Source organism: Aythya marila (assembly GCF_965140915.1).
Source record: "Aythya marila genome assembly, chromosome: 5".
Taxonomy (NCBI): Eukaryota; Metazoa; Chordata; class Aves; order Anseriformes; family Anatidae; genus Aythya; species Aythya marila.
Window position 1 is genome coordinate 12,126,342 of NC_139046.1, and position 18,439 is coordinate 12,144,780.

General features: G+C 38.4%; 1 protein-coding gene across 1 annotated transcript in view; it reads left to right on the top strand.

Moving 5' to 3' along the window:
• BEGAIN (brain enriched guanylate kinase associated) overlaps positions 1-18,439 on the top strand; it is a gene marked incomplete at its 5' end in the record, with an annotated part of 154,841 nt that overhangs the window by 88,806 nt on the left and 47,596 nt on the right. The window contains 2 exons of the mRNA XM_082761192.1: positions 5,130-5,291; positions 11,324-11,390. Of these exons, the coding sequence (XP_082617318.1) occupies positions 5,130-5,291; positions 11,324-11,390 (229 nt within the window). The remainder of the gene's footprint in view (positions 1-5,129; positions 5,292-11,323; positions 11,391-18,439) is intronic.

Here is an 18,439-nt window from a genome sequence, read left to right on the forward strand (position 1 = left end):
TAACAAATGAAGAAGCTCATGAAATACCTTAGACAAACAAAAAAACAAAAATAAAACAAAAAACAAAAACAAATTTATTTTGTTTTATTTATTTGTATAAAACAAAAACTGAGCTTCTGATTCTGCTATTATAAATACTAAATTAGGGACTTTGTATCTAGAAAGATTTGTATATAGAAAGATTTTTCATCTTTCTACTTTTTCTCCACTTTCCTTGCCTTTGTTTCGTAGGTGTTTTTTCATATATTACTGGAAGCAAGAGAAAACAACAGGCTTTACCTTAAAACAGTAATATATAAGGGTCAATTCATCCATAAATCTAAACCATCCTGGGAATCCTGAAAAATCTTCTACTAGTGCTATAGCTATTAACACCCATTCAAGGGTTTCAGTCTGAGATTCAGGAAAACCTGTATTTGTGCCAATAGATAGACTACCATAAGTATTAGTTTCACTAAGTCACTTCAGAACTTGCTTGGTTCAAGAAGGATATTGAATCAACTGTTTAAATACGTTCCCAGTACTTTCTCAATTGGGGTCCTTTTCCTTCTTTCTTTTCTATTTTTCTTTTCTTTTCTCTTTCTTTTCTCTCTTTCTTTTCCCACTTCCTTCCTTCCTTCCTTCCTTCCTTCCTTCCTTCCTTCCTTCCTTCCTTCCTTCCTTCTCTTTCTTTCCTTCTCTCTCTCTCTCTCTCTTTCTCCCATAAAAGTGGCTATAAGTTTCAGGCTATTCAGCATAGTTTTGTCAGACCATGATTTCTTTCTAAAATTCTTAGTTTTCTGTCTAACAACTTATATTTTAATAATGATTCACTGTTGTGTATCTACTAACCCATCTTAAATAATCCCATTATATACTAGATGTTACTGTTCCTGTCTAAAAATTAATTCTACTTAAAAACGGCCAGATATTTTTTCATGTATCAGATGAATCAAAGTACATGTTCCATTAGGTTTTGTGGTTTATACCAACCATGAAGAACTGGTTGGTGACCTGCTACGGCACTTAGATGTGCACAAGTCGATGGGGCCGGATGGGATCCACCCAAGGGTACTGAGGGAACTGGCAGAGGAGCTGGCCAAGCCACTGTCCATCATTTATCAACAGTCCTGGCTATCGGGGGAGGTCCCAATCGACTGGCGGCTAGCAAACGTGACGCCCATCTACAAGAAGGGCCAGAGGGCAGACCCGGGAAACTACAGGCCTGTCAGTTTGACCTCAGTGCCAGGAAAGCTCATGGAGCAGATCCTCCTGAGAGTCATCATGCAGCACTTGAAGGGGAAGCAGGCGATCAGGCCCAGTCAGCATGGCTTTATGAAAGGCAGGTCATGCCTGACGAACCTGATCTCCTTCTATGACAGAGTGACGCGCTGGGTGGATGAGGGAAAGGCTGTGGATGTGGTCTACCTTGACTTCAGCAAGGCTTTTGACACTGTTTCCCACAGCATTCTCCTCAAGAAACTGGCTGCTCTTGGCTTGGACTGGCGCACGCTTCGTTGGGTTAGAAACTGGCTGGATAGCTGGGCCCAAAGAGTCGTGGTGAATGGAGCCAAGTCCAGTTGGAGGCCAGTCACTAGTGGCGTCCCCCAGGGCTCGGTGCTGGGGCCGGTCCTCTTTAATATCTTCATCGATGATCTGGACGAGGGCATTGAGTGCACCCTCAGTAAGTTCGCAGATGACACCAAGTTAGGTGCGTGTGTCGATCTGCTTGAGGGTAGGAAAGCTCTGCAGGAGGATCTGGATAGGCTGCACCGATGGGCTGAGGTCAACTGCATGAAGTTTAACAAGGCCAAGTGCCGGGTCCTGCACCTGGGGCGCAATAACCCCAAGCAGAGCTACAGGCTGGGAGAGGAATGGTTGGAAAGCTGCCAGGCAGAGAAGGACCTGGGAGTGATGGTGGATAGTCGGCTGAATATGAGCCAGCAGTGTGCTCAGGTGGCCAAGAAGGCCAACGGCATCCTGGCTTGTATTAGGAACAGCGTGACCAGCAGGGCTAGGGAGGTGATCGTCCCCCTGTACTCAGCTCTGGTGAGGCTGCACCTCGAGTACTGTGTTCAGTTTTGGGCCCCTCGCTACAAGAAGGACATCGAGGTGCTTGAGCGGGTGCAGAGAAGGGCGACGAAGCTGGTGAGGGGCCTGGAGAACAAGTCCTACGAGGAGCGGCTGAGGGAGCTGGGCTTGTTCAGCCTGGAGAAGAGGAGGCTCAGGGGTGACCTTATCGCTCTTTTTAGGTACCTCAAGGGAGGCTGTAGCGAGGTGGGGGTTGGCCTGTTCTCCCCCGTGCCTGGTGACAGGACGAGGGGGAATGGGTTTAAGTTGAGCCAGGGGAGTTTTAGGTTAGATGTTAGGAAGAACTTCTTTACCGAAAGGGTTGTGAGGCACTGGAACAGGCTGCCCAGGGAAGTGGTGGAGTCACCATCCCTGGAAGTCTTCAAAAGACGTTTAGATGTAGAGCTTAGGGAAATGGTTTAGTGGAGGGCTGTTAGCGTTAGGTTGGAGGTTGGACTCGATGACCTTGAGGTCTCTTCCAACCTAGAAAATTCTGTGATTCTGTGATTCTGTGGTTTATATCATTTTCTAAAAATATACATTTCAGGATGCCATCTTTCCAGCTTGGGTAATATAGCAAGTAGAAAAGAATTATGAGAATAACTTTGAAGTTGCCTAACTTATACTTTAACTATTTTTCCTTTTTTTTTTTTTTGTCTACAAAGTTACAGCTATGCTTTGATACCCAAAGCATTATGTGAAAGAGTGCATCTATATAGACTGTTTCCTTGCCTTATTAGAATATGCTTGGTTGTTTTATACAGTCACTGCCAGCTGTTACTGACTTAAACATTCCTCACATTCCCATTTCGTTTGTACCCCTACAGCCTCCCAGTCCCCTGAGGTCAAACTCTTCTCTTGAACAAAACTCCCTAGGATGTTGTAACTGCCCCTGATCTAGCTTAACTAGTATTAACTGCATTTATCCAGCACAGAGCAGCAGCCTGGACATTTTTATCCAAAACCACAGCTCAAGGAGCTACTGTTCACTTTTTATACAAATCCTAGTGGACAGATTTTTAGAACAGCAGAAGACTAGAGATGAAATCTCTTTTCACTCTTTTCACAGTTTTCACAGAATCACAGAATGAGTGATGTTGGAAGGACCAGATGACCTCTGGAGGTCATCTGGTCCAGCTCCTGCTCAAGCAGGGACACCCAGATCAGGTTGCCCAGGACCACATCCAGACAGCTTTTGAATATCTCTAATGAGTGAAACCTCACTGTAATGTTATGACTCTGTAACCCACACTTCATAGAAAATCCAAGATTCCAGGTTAAAGGAAGGAAAACTGACCATTCTTCTTTCCTAAACTGAGCAGATAAATAACAAGAACAATGTCAGAAGCAGAGCAAGTGAAAGGTGGAATGATGTGACAACCTCGTGAATAAAGATGTGTAGAAATGAGCAACGTGGCTTCAGATTCTTATTTCCTAGATAATTTGGCAGTTTTATTCACTGAGTGAAATATAAAAACTAAATGATTACATTAACTGGAGTTGCATTAAATGTCTGAATTAGAATATATTATTTTAAGAGAATATAACTACAAGTGGTAATCTAAGTATAACTGTAACCACGCAATATCTGTAATTGAAATAGAGCAGTGTTGGCAAAACATTAGACTGTTTCCTAGATCTAGGCTGCATGGATCAAGTAAGCAGCAATTGTAAAGCTTTTGTATTAACTTACTGAAGCTCCTACAGCAGCTGGTAAAGGAGAAGGCAGTCCCACTAAAGTGAGTTCAGATGTGTGTTTCTTGATGAATGGCATGTTGTTTCCACCTCTATTGTCTAATTAAAGACCCAGAATATTAGTCTGCTGAAGCTGATGGCAGTACTGACTTGACATCAAAGGGAATCAAGATTTGCCATTCTTTTATGAAGAATGATTATTATCTTATGTTTAGAAAAAGAAGTAAGGCAATACACAGCACATCACGTAGTAGCCCTCTTTGCACCCTCTAGGTGACTGCAGGCTGCATTTCTGTGGTGCCTCAGAGATCCTGCCTGAGGCCAAGAGGTCATCTCAATACTAACAGAGGAAGCAGTATCTGAACCAAGTTACAGTAACATTACTCCCACTTTGCTGTTCACTTGGAAAATGTATTAGAATATTGAGGAGCTTACAAACTAAATAGGCTAGGAGGAAAGATTTCCATCATGCAAATAAGAATTGAGGCAAGAGGAGACTGTCTCACTTGAAGTAGCATAGTCAGGGAAAGTATCACCATCACTGCAAATCCAGGTGGACAGTTTGGGGCAGATGGCATTTTGACCATAACAATAAACATTTTGTTTGCATCTCCTGATTTTAGGCTATTTTATATCTTCTCTGAAATATAGAGAAAACAATAAAGTGAAAAAATTCCTCCCTCTTCAAATTCTCTGCTTACTGCTTTGCTTTCTGAAGGATTGTAACAGATGCTGGATTACAAGGAGGGCATAAATTCTTTCTTGATGAAAGTACTGTGAAAAATTAGAGGGTTACATCAGTGTCTAGAAAGTCTTTGCTCCCAAATAAGCAGGAAAATGGGGAAGGATACATAATAATAATTCATTATTAGAATTACAATTCTCCAGATGAAAACCTAAATAGTAACATCATTAGCAGCCCTACAGGTAGGAAGTAAGGTGCTGATCAATCCAAATGAAACAAAATCTTCTTTCTCTACAACATATATTATAACCTGGACTATTGGCAAATAATAGTTTTGCACACTTTATTTGGTCGCTGCTCTATAAATATCTGCTACTTCAGTCATATTTTTGGGTAACCCTAAATGAAAGTTCCTGTGTGAAACCAAACTCTAGACTGTATTTTGTTTTTAATGAGGGTTCTTCCACAAAGTGTTCCATTATGGCTAATGAGATATTAGCAACAAATGCACTAGAAAGGACAGATGGGAAGATAGTCAACTGTCTAAATCAGAAGATTTTCAAAGTGCAGTAAACAAATTATTAAGCACAATTCTCTGGCTCAATGCCAACTTAGACTGTAGGGAATTGGTCAAAGAGTAGATCATGAAAAGCTTTTCAGGAGCAGCTAAATTCTACAGCTGTGGTCTTTGTTTTTCTAGTACTTTGCAAGAACAGAAGGGGGAATTACGAAAGCGTCTATCGTACACTACCCATAAGCTGGAAATGCTTGAAACGGAATTTGATTCTACACGTCAGTATCTTGAAATAGAATTGAGACGTGCTCAGGAGGAACTTGAAAAAGTAACTGAAAAACTGAGAAGGTTAGTAACTAACTTTTTGAAATAAACAGTTTTGAGGAATTTACAAACAGCTATGTTAAAGACACATGTAAGTAAAAATATAAACATATATTCTCAAACATAAATTATTTTTTAATGACTACACATTGTATTTTCATACTAAATATATGTATATCACATATCTGAACATATATTACATGCCACATAAATTATGTACATATGATATATAATATATCTTTGTATTGAGAGTAAACATGAAAATAGAAATATATAGGCAGATATATCTATCATATTGTTTATATGTGAACATCATACATGCAGGGTAGTACTATGCTGCATTACACAAAGGCTATAAACACACTACATATACACTTACATATATATAGTTATACTGTATATATGTATATATACAGAAAATATTTTAATGAATTTGGCTGCATATTTTCAGTTGTTAGTCTCCATTGCACTGATAGAAGAAAAGAGAATTTGGTCCTTCTTCACTCAAAGCTTAGACAACGTTTAAATTTATCAGTGATTCTTAATATCCATTTTCTCATTTGTTTGTAAAACTTCTGAACCTACAATTATCCATTTGTGCAGAAATGCATTTACATTTCTTGTGAGACCTTTCCTAAGCTTATGTGGATAATTGAACCATTTAATCTAATTCACTGGATGAGTCAAAACAAAATTATCATTCCAGGGCTATACCCAAAGAACTTATCTTCACTCTTTGAAAAAAAAAAAAAAAAAAAAAAAAAAAAAAAGAGAGAGAGCCAACCAAACAACCCAAACAACTCTATGAAAAATTTAAAAATAATTAAATAATTTTAAGGCTACAAGATCTCAAACTAGGAAACATCCTATTGGACTCATACCTTACATGTTTCTCAAACTGGGAGGCTTCCTAAAACAAGGCCAAAATGAGCAGGTTGGATGATGATTTTGAAATCTACACATATCCACCATGACCATTGTGAAGGCTTTCCATAACATTTTCTTGCCAACAATACATATTTTCCGTATCATTTCCCTTAGAGTAGACCTACTGAAAGTAACTTTGCTCTTGATGTATTTTTGTCCCATTACAGCTATAAGGACAGGGAATGCTAATAGTCTTTTCTCTTGAAACATTATTTCGAGCACAGTCATCATAATTCCTACATCATGCTTATCAGAGCATCCCACTTTCGTTAAAACAAAGGGGCAAAATACAGTCTCTTAAAAGACAGTAAGAAGCATCATATCAACTTCACTGGGCACTGATGATTTAAGTACCCTGCAAAAGTCATGTCAGACAGTCTTGGTTTTGCTTATGGCAAAGTCAAGCAATTGTACTTAAACATCAGATTAGTAGAACTCGCTTTCCAGTAGTCTAATTGAACATTGTACAGTATTATGAAGAAAACTTATATTAAAAATTATGTTTCAGGGGGGTGATTACTCCCCTGAAAATATATTATAATGGAAGCCCAAAATATTTTATGAGGTGAGCTTTAACAATGTTTCTACTGAGAACAGCAAGGCATACAACAAGTTGAATGACTAGGTTTCCTAACCTGGAAAAGAATAATGTCAGAAACAAAACTGCCATCCAAAAGCGTGTCAGCAACATGTCACAGAGGAAAAACAGTGTGAGAAAAACAAGGAACCAGAATTAGTTTCAATAACATGTTTCTTGCTTTATTCACTGCACAGGGAGATAAATTCAGCCCCTACTAATAAATAAACCCTGTGTAACATGATCCCAGTTGCATACTAGAGAACATTTCTGTTATTAAACTTCCATTATCAAGGAGTGCAGAATTTTTCCAAGAGGCTGAATAGCCATCCTTTTCTACTCCTTTCTGAAAGCCTTTACCCTCTTAACTCATACAGAATGAACAACATTACTACTAGGCCTCCTCTCTCTAACCCTCACAGGGAGGACATTTATGTGGCTCCATGGTCAAGCTTTTTGACCTCTCTTTTTCTTTTTTGTCCCAGTGGGAGACGGAGCAAGGCAGAGCTGAGTGGGTTAAATATTAACTGTAAAGCATAGCTTTGGCTCTGAAAACTGACTGAAAATACATTGGGGGGTTCATATGCCTCACAGTGATCTCCCTATCTGACATGACCAGCATGGCTTTTTCAAGTCAATTTTTTAATTATACTCAAATACCAATCTTGGAACCAAAACCTTTCTCCAAAGGTCATGCAGGGTTTCCTGCTCGAGACCACACCCTGGGTGCCAGCTGTGCAAGGTCTCCCTTCCTAGCTTTTACCAGGGAGTACAGTTATTTTAAGACACAAGGAGTAAACCTGTACGAATATATTTTTAGTGCAAATATTAGCCCACATGCGTAATTATTTCACCAAAAGCAAGACATATCATAGATTGAAAGGGCTATCTGAACAGAAATCCTATGGCTGCATTAGCTTTCAAATAAATAGGGGGAAAACTCTTGTTTTCATAAGAAAGACCATGTTACTTCTGATAACAGATAAGGAAGAGGGCTTTTGAACAAGAAGTTATTTTAACAGTCACTCTTCAAAGCTAAACTGTACTCTGGTTGAAATTCCCTTCTTTGCAGGTCAGCACAAACCTGTTTTACTTCAGATATATCTCATGGCTTTAAGGGGGCTTGAAATAGAGTGGAAACAGACTTGTGCAGGCTTTCTCTTCAGTGATGATCTGTAGTCTTAGAGAGAAATGTGGTGTTTGCTGTGTTAGAGCGCTGATACATAATATTAAATGTGGTCTAAATACATGTACTTCTCAGTAAACTCTAATTTAACTGAGAATCTAAACATGCATTTAATGCATGCACATTATTATGATACACATGTACTTGTGGAGGCACATGGGTATCATCTAAATATATGAATTTAACAATACAAAAAAAGTCATAAAAATATAAGTTATCAATTCACATAAAAGGAGTTTATTCTTAATGCATTTTCATGGGTTAGTGAAGCTGACCTATTCTTTGCTTTATTCGCAAAGAAGACAAATTTACAACATCAGAATGTTTTATACTTCACAAGGTTTTTGTTATCTAGGTTTTGGTTTTTTTGTTGTTGTTGTTGTTTTTTCCTGTAAACAGGAAAAATTCTCTTATCATTTCCTCATCTGATCATTTCAAATTGGAATTATTTTCCCTACTCCACTTCTATTTCACACTGTTGCCCAAAGATAGATTTGATTACTGGGTTCTTTTATTCCTTTAACACTTTCTTCCATATATTTATGGGTCCATTTCTCCCCTTGCCACCCACATTTGCTGACACTTCTTTTGGCAGAGTGGATTTCCAATTTAGATTTTATATGTGTATGTGCATGTCTATGTGTTTGGGTATATGTAAGCATTTGTGCTTATTTTGACTACCTTTGCATACTGTTCTTGATAGAAACAATTTTTGAAGCTCAGCTTTCTATATACTGTGGATTTTTGGTTTCAATTTACTGTTTGGGTTTGATTTGCCTAGTAGGCAATTTTTTGTAGAAAAAAAAATAAAAAAGAAAAAAGAAGCATTGCCAGCCAAGAATGATTATTTAATGGTAACTGATCTTCCAGTCATTCACACCAGGAGAAAAATGGTCTCTGCAGAACCGTTGATGCATTGCCACTGTAATAAGCCATATATCCAGGTAGTAATCACTGCTGGTTCAGTTCAAGACACGTAAAGTGAACAATTCAATATGTCAACCTTCAATATCTCCCTTGAGCTCTCCATGTGGATCCATACTGCACAGACTGGGGTACAGAGAGGCTTGAGCTAGAAAAGCCCTGAACCAATATTCTTTCCACTTTTCTTTCATTAATTTTTGCAGATACTTTTGAACCCATGCAAACTTTCACGAAGTTGCAGATGCTAAATTTGACATCAGTTTTACACCGTCTCTAGCTGAGCCACGAAATGCTAGAGGATTGCTACAAAATATATTTAATCTGTTCTATTTTGATTTTCTTGAGGAAAGGCTGCAGACCATGACTGACGAGATACTAGGGCACCTCTGGTCTCAGCCAGCAGGCTCTATCTTATTTTTATAAATCCTTGTTCCCCACACCACGGCATGCAGCCCTACCAACATGACGTAAGAACTAGTGCTGAATAGCTCTCTGCAGACAAAGCCACTTTAAGCCTCCTCACTTCTACTAACTTATCAAAATCATCTCTGCATTCTCCTTTGCCATGATGGGTATAGGGTATCCTGAGATTTCTCTCTGTTGTGTTGACTTTAGCTAAATACCAATAAATGCCAAGTATACCTGCAGCTGCACAAATAAATGTCTGTATAGAGGCTTAGTAGCAAATGCCGCATCTAACAGGAACACGGAGAATGCAGAGATCCATGAACTTCATTCAATCCTTTAAGTCACCTGGACATTTACACAATAGCATTGTGAGAACAGGTGAGTAATGACTGAGCCATAGGTTAGTAAAAGTCTCACAAATTTCCAGCCCATTGAGGTCACCACCTTTGCAAACACCATTTACCATCCATCCTCCTCACGGGGTGGAAATCTCTGTGCAGCAGCTCTGTAAAATATGCAGTACACCAAATTTTTCCCAAGACTAACAATATATATTTGAAATTGCCACCCTGAGCCTGGCTTGACTCTCTGTGCCCCTGGGAGCTTCATCTGTGGGTATGTCCTTACCTTGCCCACAAAGCATCTGTCCTCAGCACAGAACTTTCTGCTCAGAGCTGTGTGGCAGATGTTACGGTATAACTGTGAGCCTTACAAGAGGCACTGCCAGCCCCTGGCCTGCCCCTGAATGGAGGATTTGGTTTATGCAACTGGAAAGAAAATCTCCATGGCAACAGAAGGAGGGAGAGACCTGAACTGTCACTGCAAGGAAGGGGTGGGATGGACCCCTCCGTTCGTAACCATGGCATGGGCTGATTGCACATCTCAGTTCTGATTTCAGCAGCCACTCCTATCCACACGATAAATCAAAGGTAATTCTTTAATCCCAATTCCTTGCTGGTCATTGTGGAAACTAAATCCAGGTTCAGGCTTCTCACACAAAGTGGCTTTGTGCTGAATGAATGTGTATTACATCCGAGTTCGCTTATACAATTCTCTAACACATTGCCTAAAATCAACTTACCCCTTAAAATACCTTGACCTATTGACCTAACATTCTCAGTGCAAACATTTAGATGCATTCAGACAAACTTTTTACAGCTGAACTTCTAACATAGACTTTACATTTGTTATACACCCTGCTGAAGTGGTATGTACCAACAAAAACAAGGAGCTACCCTCTTTATCTTCTGTGGACAGAAAGGCACAGCTACTACTGAAATAGGAATGTGTTTCCCATAGACTATGCAGCTTGCTCACAACAGTAGTGAGGTTACAATCCAAGGAACCTAACGATGTACAGACTGAAACTTTTCTTTGGTGTATTGCTCTGGAATAAGCCGGGAAGCTTCATTTTGTGAGTCCTTTCAATCCTTCAGTGCTGATAAAAATAAATACACACCTTTTCCAGGCCACGCTATCTAAATTTATTTGCTGGATGAAAATAAGATGTGTTGCTGAGGTTCAAGGAGGTGCAATTCCTTGAACTTTTGTCAAAAGAGTATTCTCTTTTAAGTCATGTGGAATTGCCTCCATGTTGCTTTTACTGCAGTCATTAGGTTTCTGCTGCAATTCTCCATATTAAGAGAGCCTGGTAATTTTCTTTCTTTAGTGTCTAAGTAGAAAGTTCATGTCTCCTGCCTGACATGTTATTCCTGAGCCTAATGAAAAGCTATAATGCCTTTGTTCAAGTTATGAAGCTGTGATGCATGTCTGCACACAAGTGCAGAACAGCAAACACATTTTCACTGCTTGATGGAACTTGCCACTAAGTCTAGTAAGCAAAAATGACAAAGTTTGCTTAGGAAGTAAGTGGTAATTATCTTTCAAAGGCAACCACTGACTGGCAACAGGAGTGATAAGAAAATAGATTTCAAGTAGTGTAAAGCCAAGGTTTTGTACTGATGTGAAAATTACAGGTGAAAAAACAACACAAAGAACAATACATGAAATTACATGATATCATTTTTGTTTTAGGATACAAAACAATTACCTAGCCTTACAAAGAATTAATCAGGATCTGGAAGATAAACTTTACAGAATGGTAAGTTATCATAAGTGAACTCTTCTTTTTTTTATTATTTTTTAATATCAAATGTGTTTTTATGGTTTTTGAATCCTAGAACAAACATACATACTCCAAATGCATTATGCTTAAAAAAATGATATATGGTTTTATCAATATCATGTTCCAGAACCCAAACTGTGTAAGATGGTATGTCTCCATTAATTTAAATGGAGATTGCATTTGCTGATGATCTGGCTGAGTAAATTGTAGCTTTAAAATAATTCTCATTAATTTAGTTAATAACTTTGTGGGTTTTAAATATTTATGTTTTCATTAAGTAACAAATTTAAATAAGGTAATTCAACGTTTTCTCATGCTTCTTAGATACTTTCATTCGGATTTTATTAAGTGATTTAATATAGCTTGGATAGCCTGACTTTTATATGCTGTCATAACTATCAATCTCAGCATATTAATTTCCAATCTGCATGTATCTGCAACTACAATGTCAATGTCACTGTCACAAGCCAATTAGTAACCAAGCAAGGAAATCAGTGCACCATTTATTGTCTCCACATTTAGGGAAAATATTACAAGACACTTGTTCAAAATGGTTTGAAGATGTTAAAAAGAAATGTCAATGTCTTTAATGCTGTGGCTCATTACTAATGCTGCTGGGGCATCACTGTTAGGAGAAAAGTTAGAAATGTAAGGGTAATGTTTAAAGAGTAAAACAACAACTATTTTGATCTGAAAATGTTCAGGTCATGCACACAGCCTGAGAAGCTTCCTCTCCTAGGTCAGTACAATCTGTCATTCCTGCTCTTCTTGCTGCCTAGCCCCAAAACTGGCACGTCCCAAGCCAGAACAGTGCACAGGCATGAACTTACAGCATATATGCCCAGGCAGAGTCCTGACATACTGCTCTAAAGATGCTATGTTAAGCCTACACTTTACATAGGTCTCATATGTAACATTTGCATGGGTGGGCTGCTTGAAGTGAGGGCAACAGATTATTGTGCTTTGAAAATAAATAGGGACCTTGGCAACATACTCGAGAGACATCACCCTTTACAAAGAAAGTGGAAAGAAATTTTTGAAAATGTCATTATTCTTATCTCAAGGGTGTTTAAATAGCTGGCAATGAATGAAGTACTGATGCTTTTGTAGCTGGCTAACAACAGGGCAAAGTTTCAGCTGGGTTAGAGCTGATTTTTTTTTTATGTACAAGCATAAAAAACATTTGATCTTATGTTGTGTGTTTTGTTTTGTTTTGTTTTGTTTTCTCCACTTTTCCTTTGTTACATTCCTTTTCCTTTTATCCAAATCACTTCAGGAATTTATCTCCTTCTTTGGCCTAATATTTATTACATATATGCTAGAAAAGAGAAATAAAGTAACAGCATTCTGACTTGTAAAATAAATAACAAATTAAAAAATATAGAGAGAGAGCGAAAGGACTCCAGGAAATCCATGCTTTTTTAACAGGCATTTCAGATCAAAGCAAAGAATTTTTAAACTGCTGTTTCAGCATCCACTTTAAACCCAGAGCAAAGATTTCTGAAAGAAGCAAGGCTGCTTCCACAGAGCACTGTACCTTTCCTTATCCCATTAGTATGACAATCATTGAAGGCAGCTTCAGAGCCTTGAAGAAGATCAACCAGGCTCTGTATACCACTTAAATTCAGACTGCTTTGCCTTCTGAAATACTGAAACTGAAGACACAAAATAAAACCAAGCAAAAAATCAGATGGAAATTCTTCTTAAAACAAAACAAAACAACAACAACAAAAAAGCAAGAAATAGTACCATATTGGAAAAAAAAAAAAAAAGGGGGGGGGGGGGGAAATTGTTTGATCTTCAGGTTATTTCAAAAACTGTCAATACTTCATAGCAAGTTGGACTAAATAACAGCTGGTCTGGCTAGTCAACAGCTTATGGTGGACTGTGCTCTTGGATACCTTTCTCTCCCTTTCCTATTTAAAAGGAGCAGCTGTGTTTATTTATTTATTTATTTATTTTTGGTCTAATTTATTCAGTATGACATTCTAAAATCAAGTCTTTGATTTCTCTACCTTTATGCAAATCCTAATACCTAAACCACATATTTATTTTCTCCCCATCTCCCCTTCCCCATCTCTCTGTGTATATGTATGTCTGTATATAGGCACACGTATACACTCAGATTCTTAAACAAGTTTTGATCATTTAATGTGTCACAAGTAACAAATAGGGAAAAGAAGATGTCCCCCTTGGCTCTCCCTGCCTGAGGGTGACCTGGGATGTTCCCAGGAGAACCTTTTCTCCCTGCCTTTACATAATTTTTAATTTAATTTACATTTAATTTACAATTTATAAATTTATAAATTTTAATTTACAATTAATCCATAATTCCCCTTTCCCAGAGACTGGCCCCAGCTCATCATAACTAATCTGGGACTCCACCCTGGCCTCCTTCTTCTAATGATTTTTGGATACCCTGAATGTTAAAGCTTTTTTTTTTTTTTTTTTTTTTTGCCTGTTATTGGGATAAGGGGTGTAAAAAATAATCATTAATTCATCAGCAGTCACAGAAAAGAAGCTGAAGTAGCAGTTATTTTTCTTCTAGGCTCTGCTTCCTTTTGAGTGCTAACCTATAAAATATTTAAAAATATTTGAAAGCACACTTCTGATCACAGCAAATGGTAACCAGTTGAAACCTCTGTCACATCAGGACTCTAAATAAAAATATAAACCTGAGTGTCTGTGTTGGCTAAGGACGGAAAAATGCAACCTTGAAATCAGTGGAGAGTTTGCTGTGTTAAATTGGACAAGACTAAATAGATGACACCATAGAGGCAAAAAAAATAAGACTCTGCTGTCACTACTCGTATAAACTTCTGTTGCTAACACAGGCACAGTCTTTAAGTGGAGAAGATTTGTTTGGTCCTGTAAGCACTGGTGAAGCTGGGGAATATGTGAACTGTCTTCTTAAATAATTAAGCTTTGTAATTCCTTTTTTTTTTTTCTTTTATGTTGTGGTAACAGACTAAGCAGAGTCCTTAAATTTTGTACTGTGATTCTATCACAGGACTATTGAATTAAAGAATTTTTTTTTTTCTTATCTAATTGCAGTTGTTACCAGTATTCTTTACTTTCCCTGATGCTGGTCTGAGTTTCCTGCAGATGTTCTGCCATAGTCAGCACTTACAAGTAGATTATACAAGCCCTCCCAAAGACACATTAAGAAATCTTTTATATACTCTCGATTAAACTGTATTCTGCACATGATCCTCACTTATTTTAAAAATATTCTGAATTTTTAAGGCTTTCTGTTGTAGCTAGATCTGTGTTTTACCTGTAAAGCTATAAACCACATTTTAATGGTGTTTACATTTGGGAAGAACTAATAGATACCTAATAATAGCTGCTTTATAAATATAAATGATAATGAAAATCGCACCCATTTCTCCTCCCCCATTTGCATTTTGAATGTTCTTGAAAATCTGATTCCAGAAATCCAGCTGCAAATTGCTCATGAGACCTTATTCCCCAGAAAGACCTTAAAATACCTCTCCTGTAACTAGGAAGTTTGGCAGACTTCTACACTGTATAAGATTACTTCTTGTGCCAAGTCCTTCAAGAAGGCAAAACTTAAACCTCTGTTTTGTCTAAAAGTCATGTTATCTGTACAGACAGTACTGGAGATGGACAGGGAAGGGGAACAGGAGGAAGAAACTGTGCCCTCTGATGATCTGGGAACTAGCTGATAAGTCAACACACACACTTTGTAAACCCTTACTCCCATTACTTCTTGGTCTGCCAACCCATCTCCAGGAAGCCTGCCACCAAACCAACACCTTGATGTGTTGGTTCAAAGAACCTCATGTTCTTCGAAGTGTCATCGCCAGGTCAATTGGGTTTGGTTGCTGTTTTTAAGGAAATATATATATATATATATTCTCTCTCAGCACCAGTTCAGGATCTCTTGACACTGTACACAATAGTGAGTGCTGACACCAGGGTCATGACTGGACTCCTATCCTCAGCAGCACAGGAGTTGTTGGGCACCAGCCCCACCAGTCCCAGCCAGCAGGGCTTCAGTTCCCTCTGTGCAAAACCAGCATCATCCTTCTGCACACCATGCATACTATATGTTACCATCTGTCAAAATTAAAACTGTTACACCACATCAATGCCTGATTTTTCATTCATGTTGAGGCAGGCTGGGGGGTGTAAGTTGGAAAAATTTATTGTATAAACTAGCAGTAAAGAGGGATTTGCATTAAGGACTATCAGGTCTGAAATGCTACAATATCTGAGCACTGTGCTGATTTCTATCCTGTTTCTTCCTCTGCCATTGAGTTAGAGGAGGACTAAAAGGTACAGCAAATACTTTATGTTATTAAGAGTTATTTATCCAGCTCTTGAATATCTAGGGCTTTCCACTCTGCTGGCCATATGTACCCAAGCATCTCCAGCTAAGGAAATTCAAAGATGAATTAAATATGAGCTGAGTAATTTTTAGCCATGCTCTGAAGTTTTGTGTCAGGGAATTGTCATTTTAAAGGAAGCAAAGTCCTGGATGTCCAGGCCAGGAAGGCAGGGAATATGAAATGGGGAGGAATTTGATGAACAACTCCAGTCAGGCATTAAAACCACCTGGCTACCAGGGTAAGCCCAGTGCCTTGGCTTGGAATTTAAACCTTTCACTAGACTGTGTCTGAGTTTCTCATGACAGCTATCAGTGACTACCTAAAATAGTTTAAACCATAGCTGAATGATGATAACTATGGAAAAAAAGTCTGCCTATTTCTGTGCAAACCTAAGAAAAGCAAAAGCCCGGCACATTTGGTTCCTGCAAGGGGATGACAACTTTGACAATGACTTTGAACACAGTGGTTTAAAGTACATCTTTTTTGGTTTAGTTCCTTTATGAAAAATAACTTGTGGATCTCCCTCCCCAACCCCCACTCCCCCAATATGTCCCATGAAAAAGAAGCAGAGATGGCCTAAATATACTTAAAAGGATTTGCATCCCAAAGACAAGAAAACTTTAGAGTCAGCTCAACCTGACAGGCTCATTTACTCACATTCAGTAAAGACAGCTGTGAATTTCAAGAGAAATTTATACTGGTTAGTTAGCTGAGGCAAAATCCAGAGAAGGTCTGTGCTTTGTGGACTAAAACAACTGCAAAACAACATTTCTAAGGAAGGAAGTGACCATATATGCTGCAGAAACTTGTCATTTATAAAAATAGTGGTTGAAAAACTGCATTTCTAGGAGGTCTTTAGTTTTCATCTTTTTAAGCTTACAGGCATTTTGTGTTAAATATCTTCTCCATCTCTCACATTAACTTTCCAGGTTTAAAAAAAAAAAAAAAAAAAAAAGCCAGATAGGCTATTAGACCAGCCTTTTAAACCCCCACACGTTAACAACCACAGCAACTATAGCAACTACACAGACTCAAAGTAAGCAGATCTGTAAGTTTTTCAGCCTTGTATAAATTGGAGGAACAGCTGTGCCTCACACAAGCACAATCATGCACACAAGCTTTCAGGCATCCTCCATCCTTTCTCCAACTCTGTCTGAATGGAGATTCACTTCCTGTGAGGAGAACTGGCTTCTTCTTGGTTAATGTAGATAATAAGCACAGTATCATGAAAGACTGTTCTGGAAACTCTTTCCTTTTTCTAAAACCATAGAGTTATTCTGCTATGTCTTTCCTTCATAGTAGGATGTCTTCCACAAGCACTGGCAACCTAGGGGAGCTGTAAAGTGACAAAGGACACACCTCACCTCCAATATCTTCCTTGATGAATGATGACAGAGCTCCATAGCTCTTTACTTCTCCACATGTCTTACCTCTTGGCCCCCTATATGCATTTCTGATATCTGAACTGAAAAATATCTGAAAAATAGTATTTTTCTTCATCCCAATCTCCATAGTTTGGTCTCTGCCTGTCAGGACATCCCCAGAGCTACTATCTTGGCCAGATAGAATAATCCAAGAATCCAGGCCAAGAATAGAAAAGGCTGTTGTTTTCAAAGTAAGTGAAAATAATAAAAAATTAAAATTAAAATTGAAAAACTCTGGGACTTGGTATCTTTGACCTGTGCCTTTCTTATAAGTACTTAGCCCTTGTGATTATCTGTCAGTTCACCACTGGGAAAGGGAAAGTGAACAAGAGTAAGGCTGAAAAGGTATTGTGTAGCAGGCACCCCACACCTCAAAGTCTTTCATGAAAGCATCTATGAATGTGGAAGGCAAAGTGCAGGAGAGTGAAGGGTCTTGGCCAAGGTCATCAGCAAGGAAAACTGTTCATCAAGGAGCAAATTTCCAAATAACTCCCAAGTCTTCTCTACCCAATTCCAGTGTCTCCAAAAAGGATCAAAGCACATCTTAGGTTCTCTTCAACCTAATTTCTGATGCCAGCTACTTATATCCTGTTTACAATATAAATAGAAAATAGCAGAGACAGAGTTCATCAGGAGAGAGAGAGAGAGAGAGAGAGAGAAGCAGAGTGTTGGCCCATCTAGACCAGCTCCACCTAGAAAGTTTCTGTCATCTGTTTCTATAATCTATTTTATTTGAAAATAAAGAAAAGTACTTTTATGAAATAGTAGAGCAGATACAGAACTTAAGACCATGTCATTTATAATGTACAGGAGGGAATGCAGAATTAATTCAGATAAGGTAATGCTTTTGGGGAAAGAAAATGAAAAGAGGGAGGAGAGAGGAAGACTGATTTGTGTACTCTCTTGTTCTATTTGGATCCCTCATGGTCACTGAACTGTACTTTGAGGATATGGGATCATCAGCTGCATAAGATCTTGTATCACTTTTACCACACATGGCCTGTACCTCTAGCAGAGTCCTCTGCCCAAAATAGATGTAAACTTTTTTTCCTTCAGAAACAACACATCACTTCTTTCAATCTACTGCCACTAATACAGCATCAGATGGTACTATTACATCTACTTTTTGCAAAAAAAAAAAAAAATGCAAACAATCAACACCATCTCTTATCCCTCCAAACAGTATTTAGCATTTTGTTTTCTAGTAGGGCTATTCTGGCAGGACATGCCACTGATGTGAACTGTA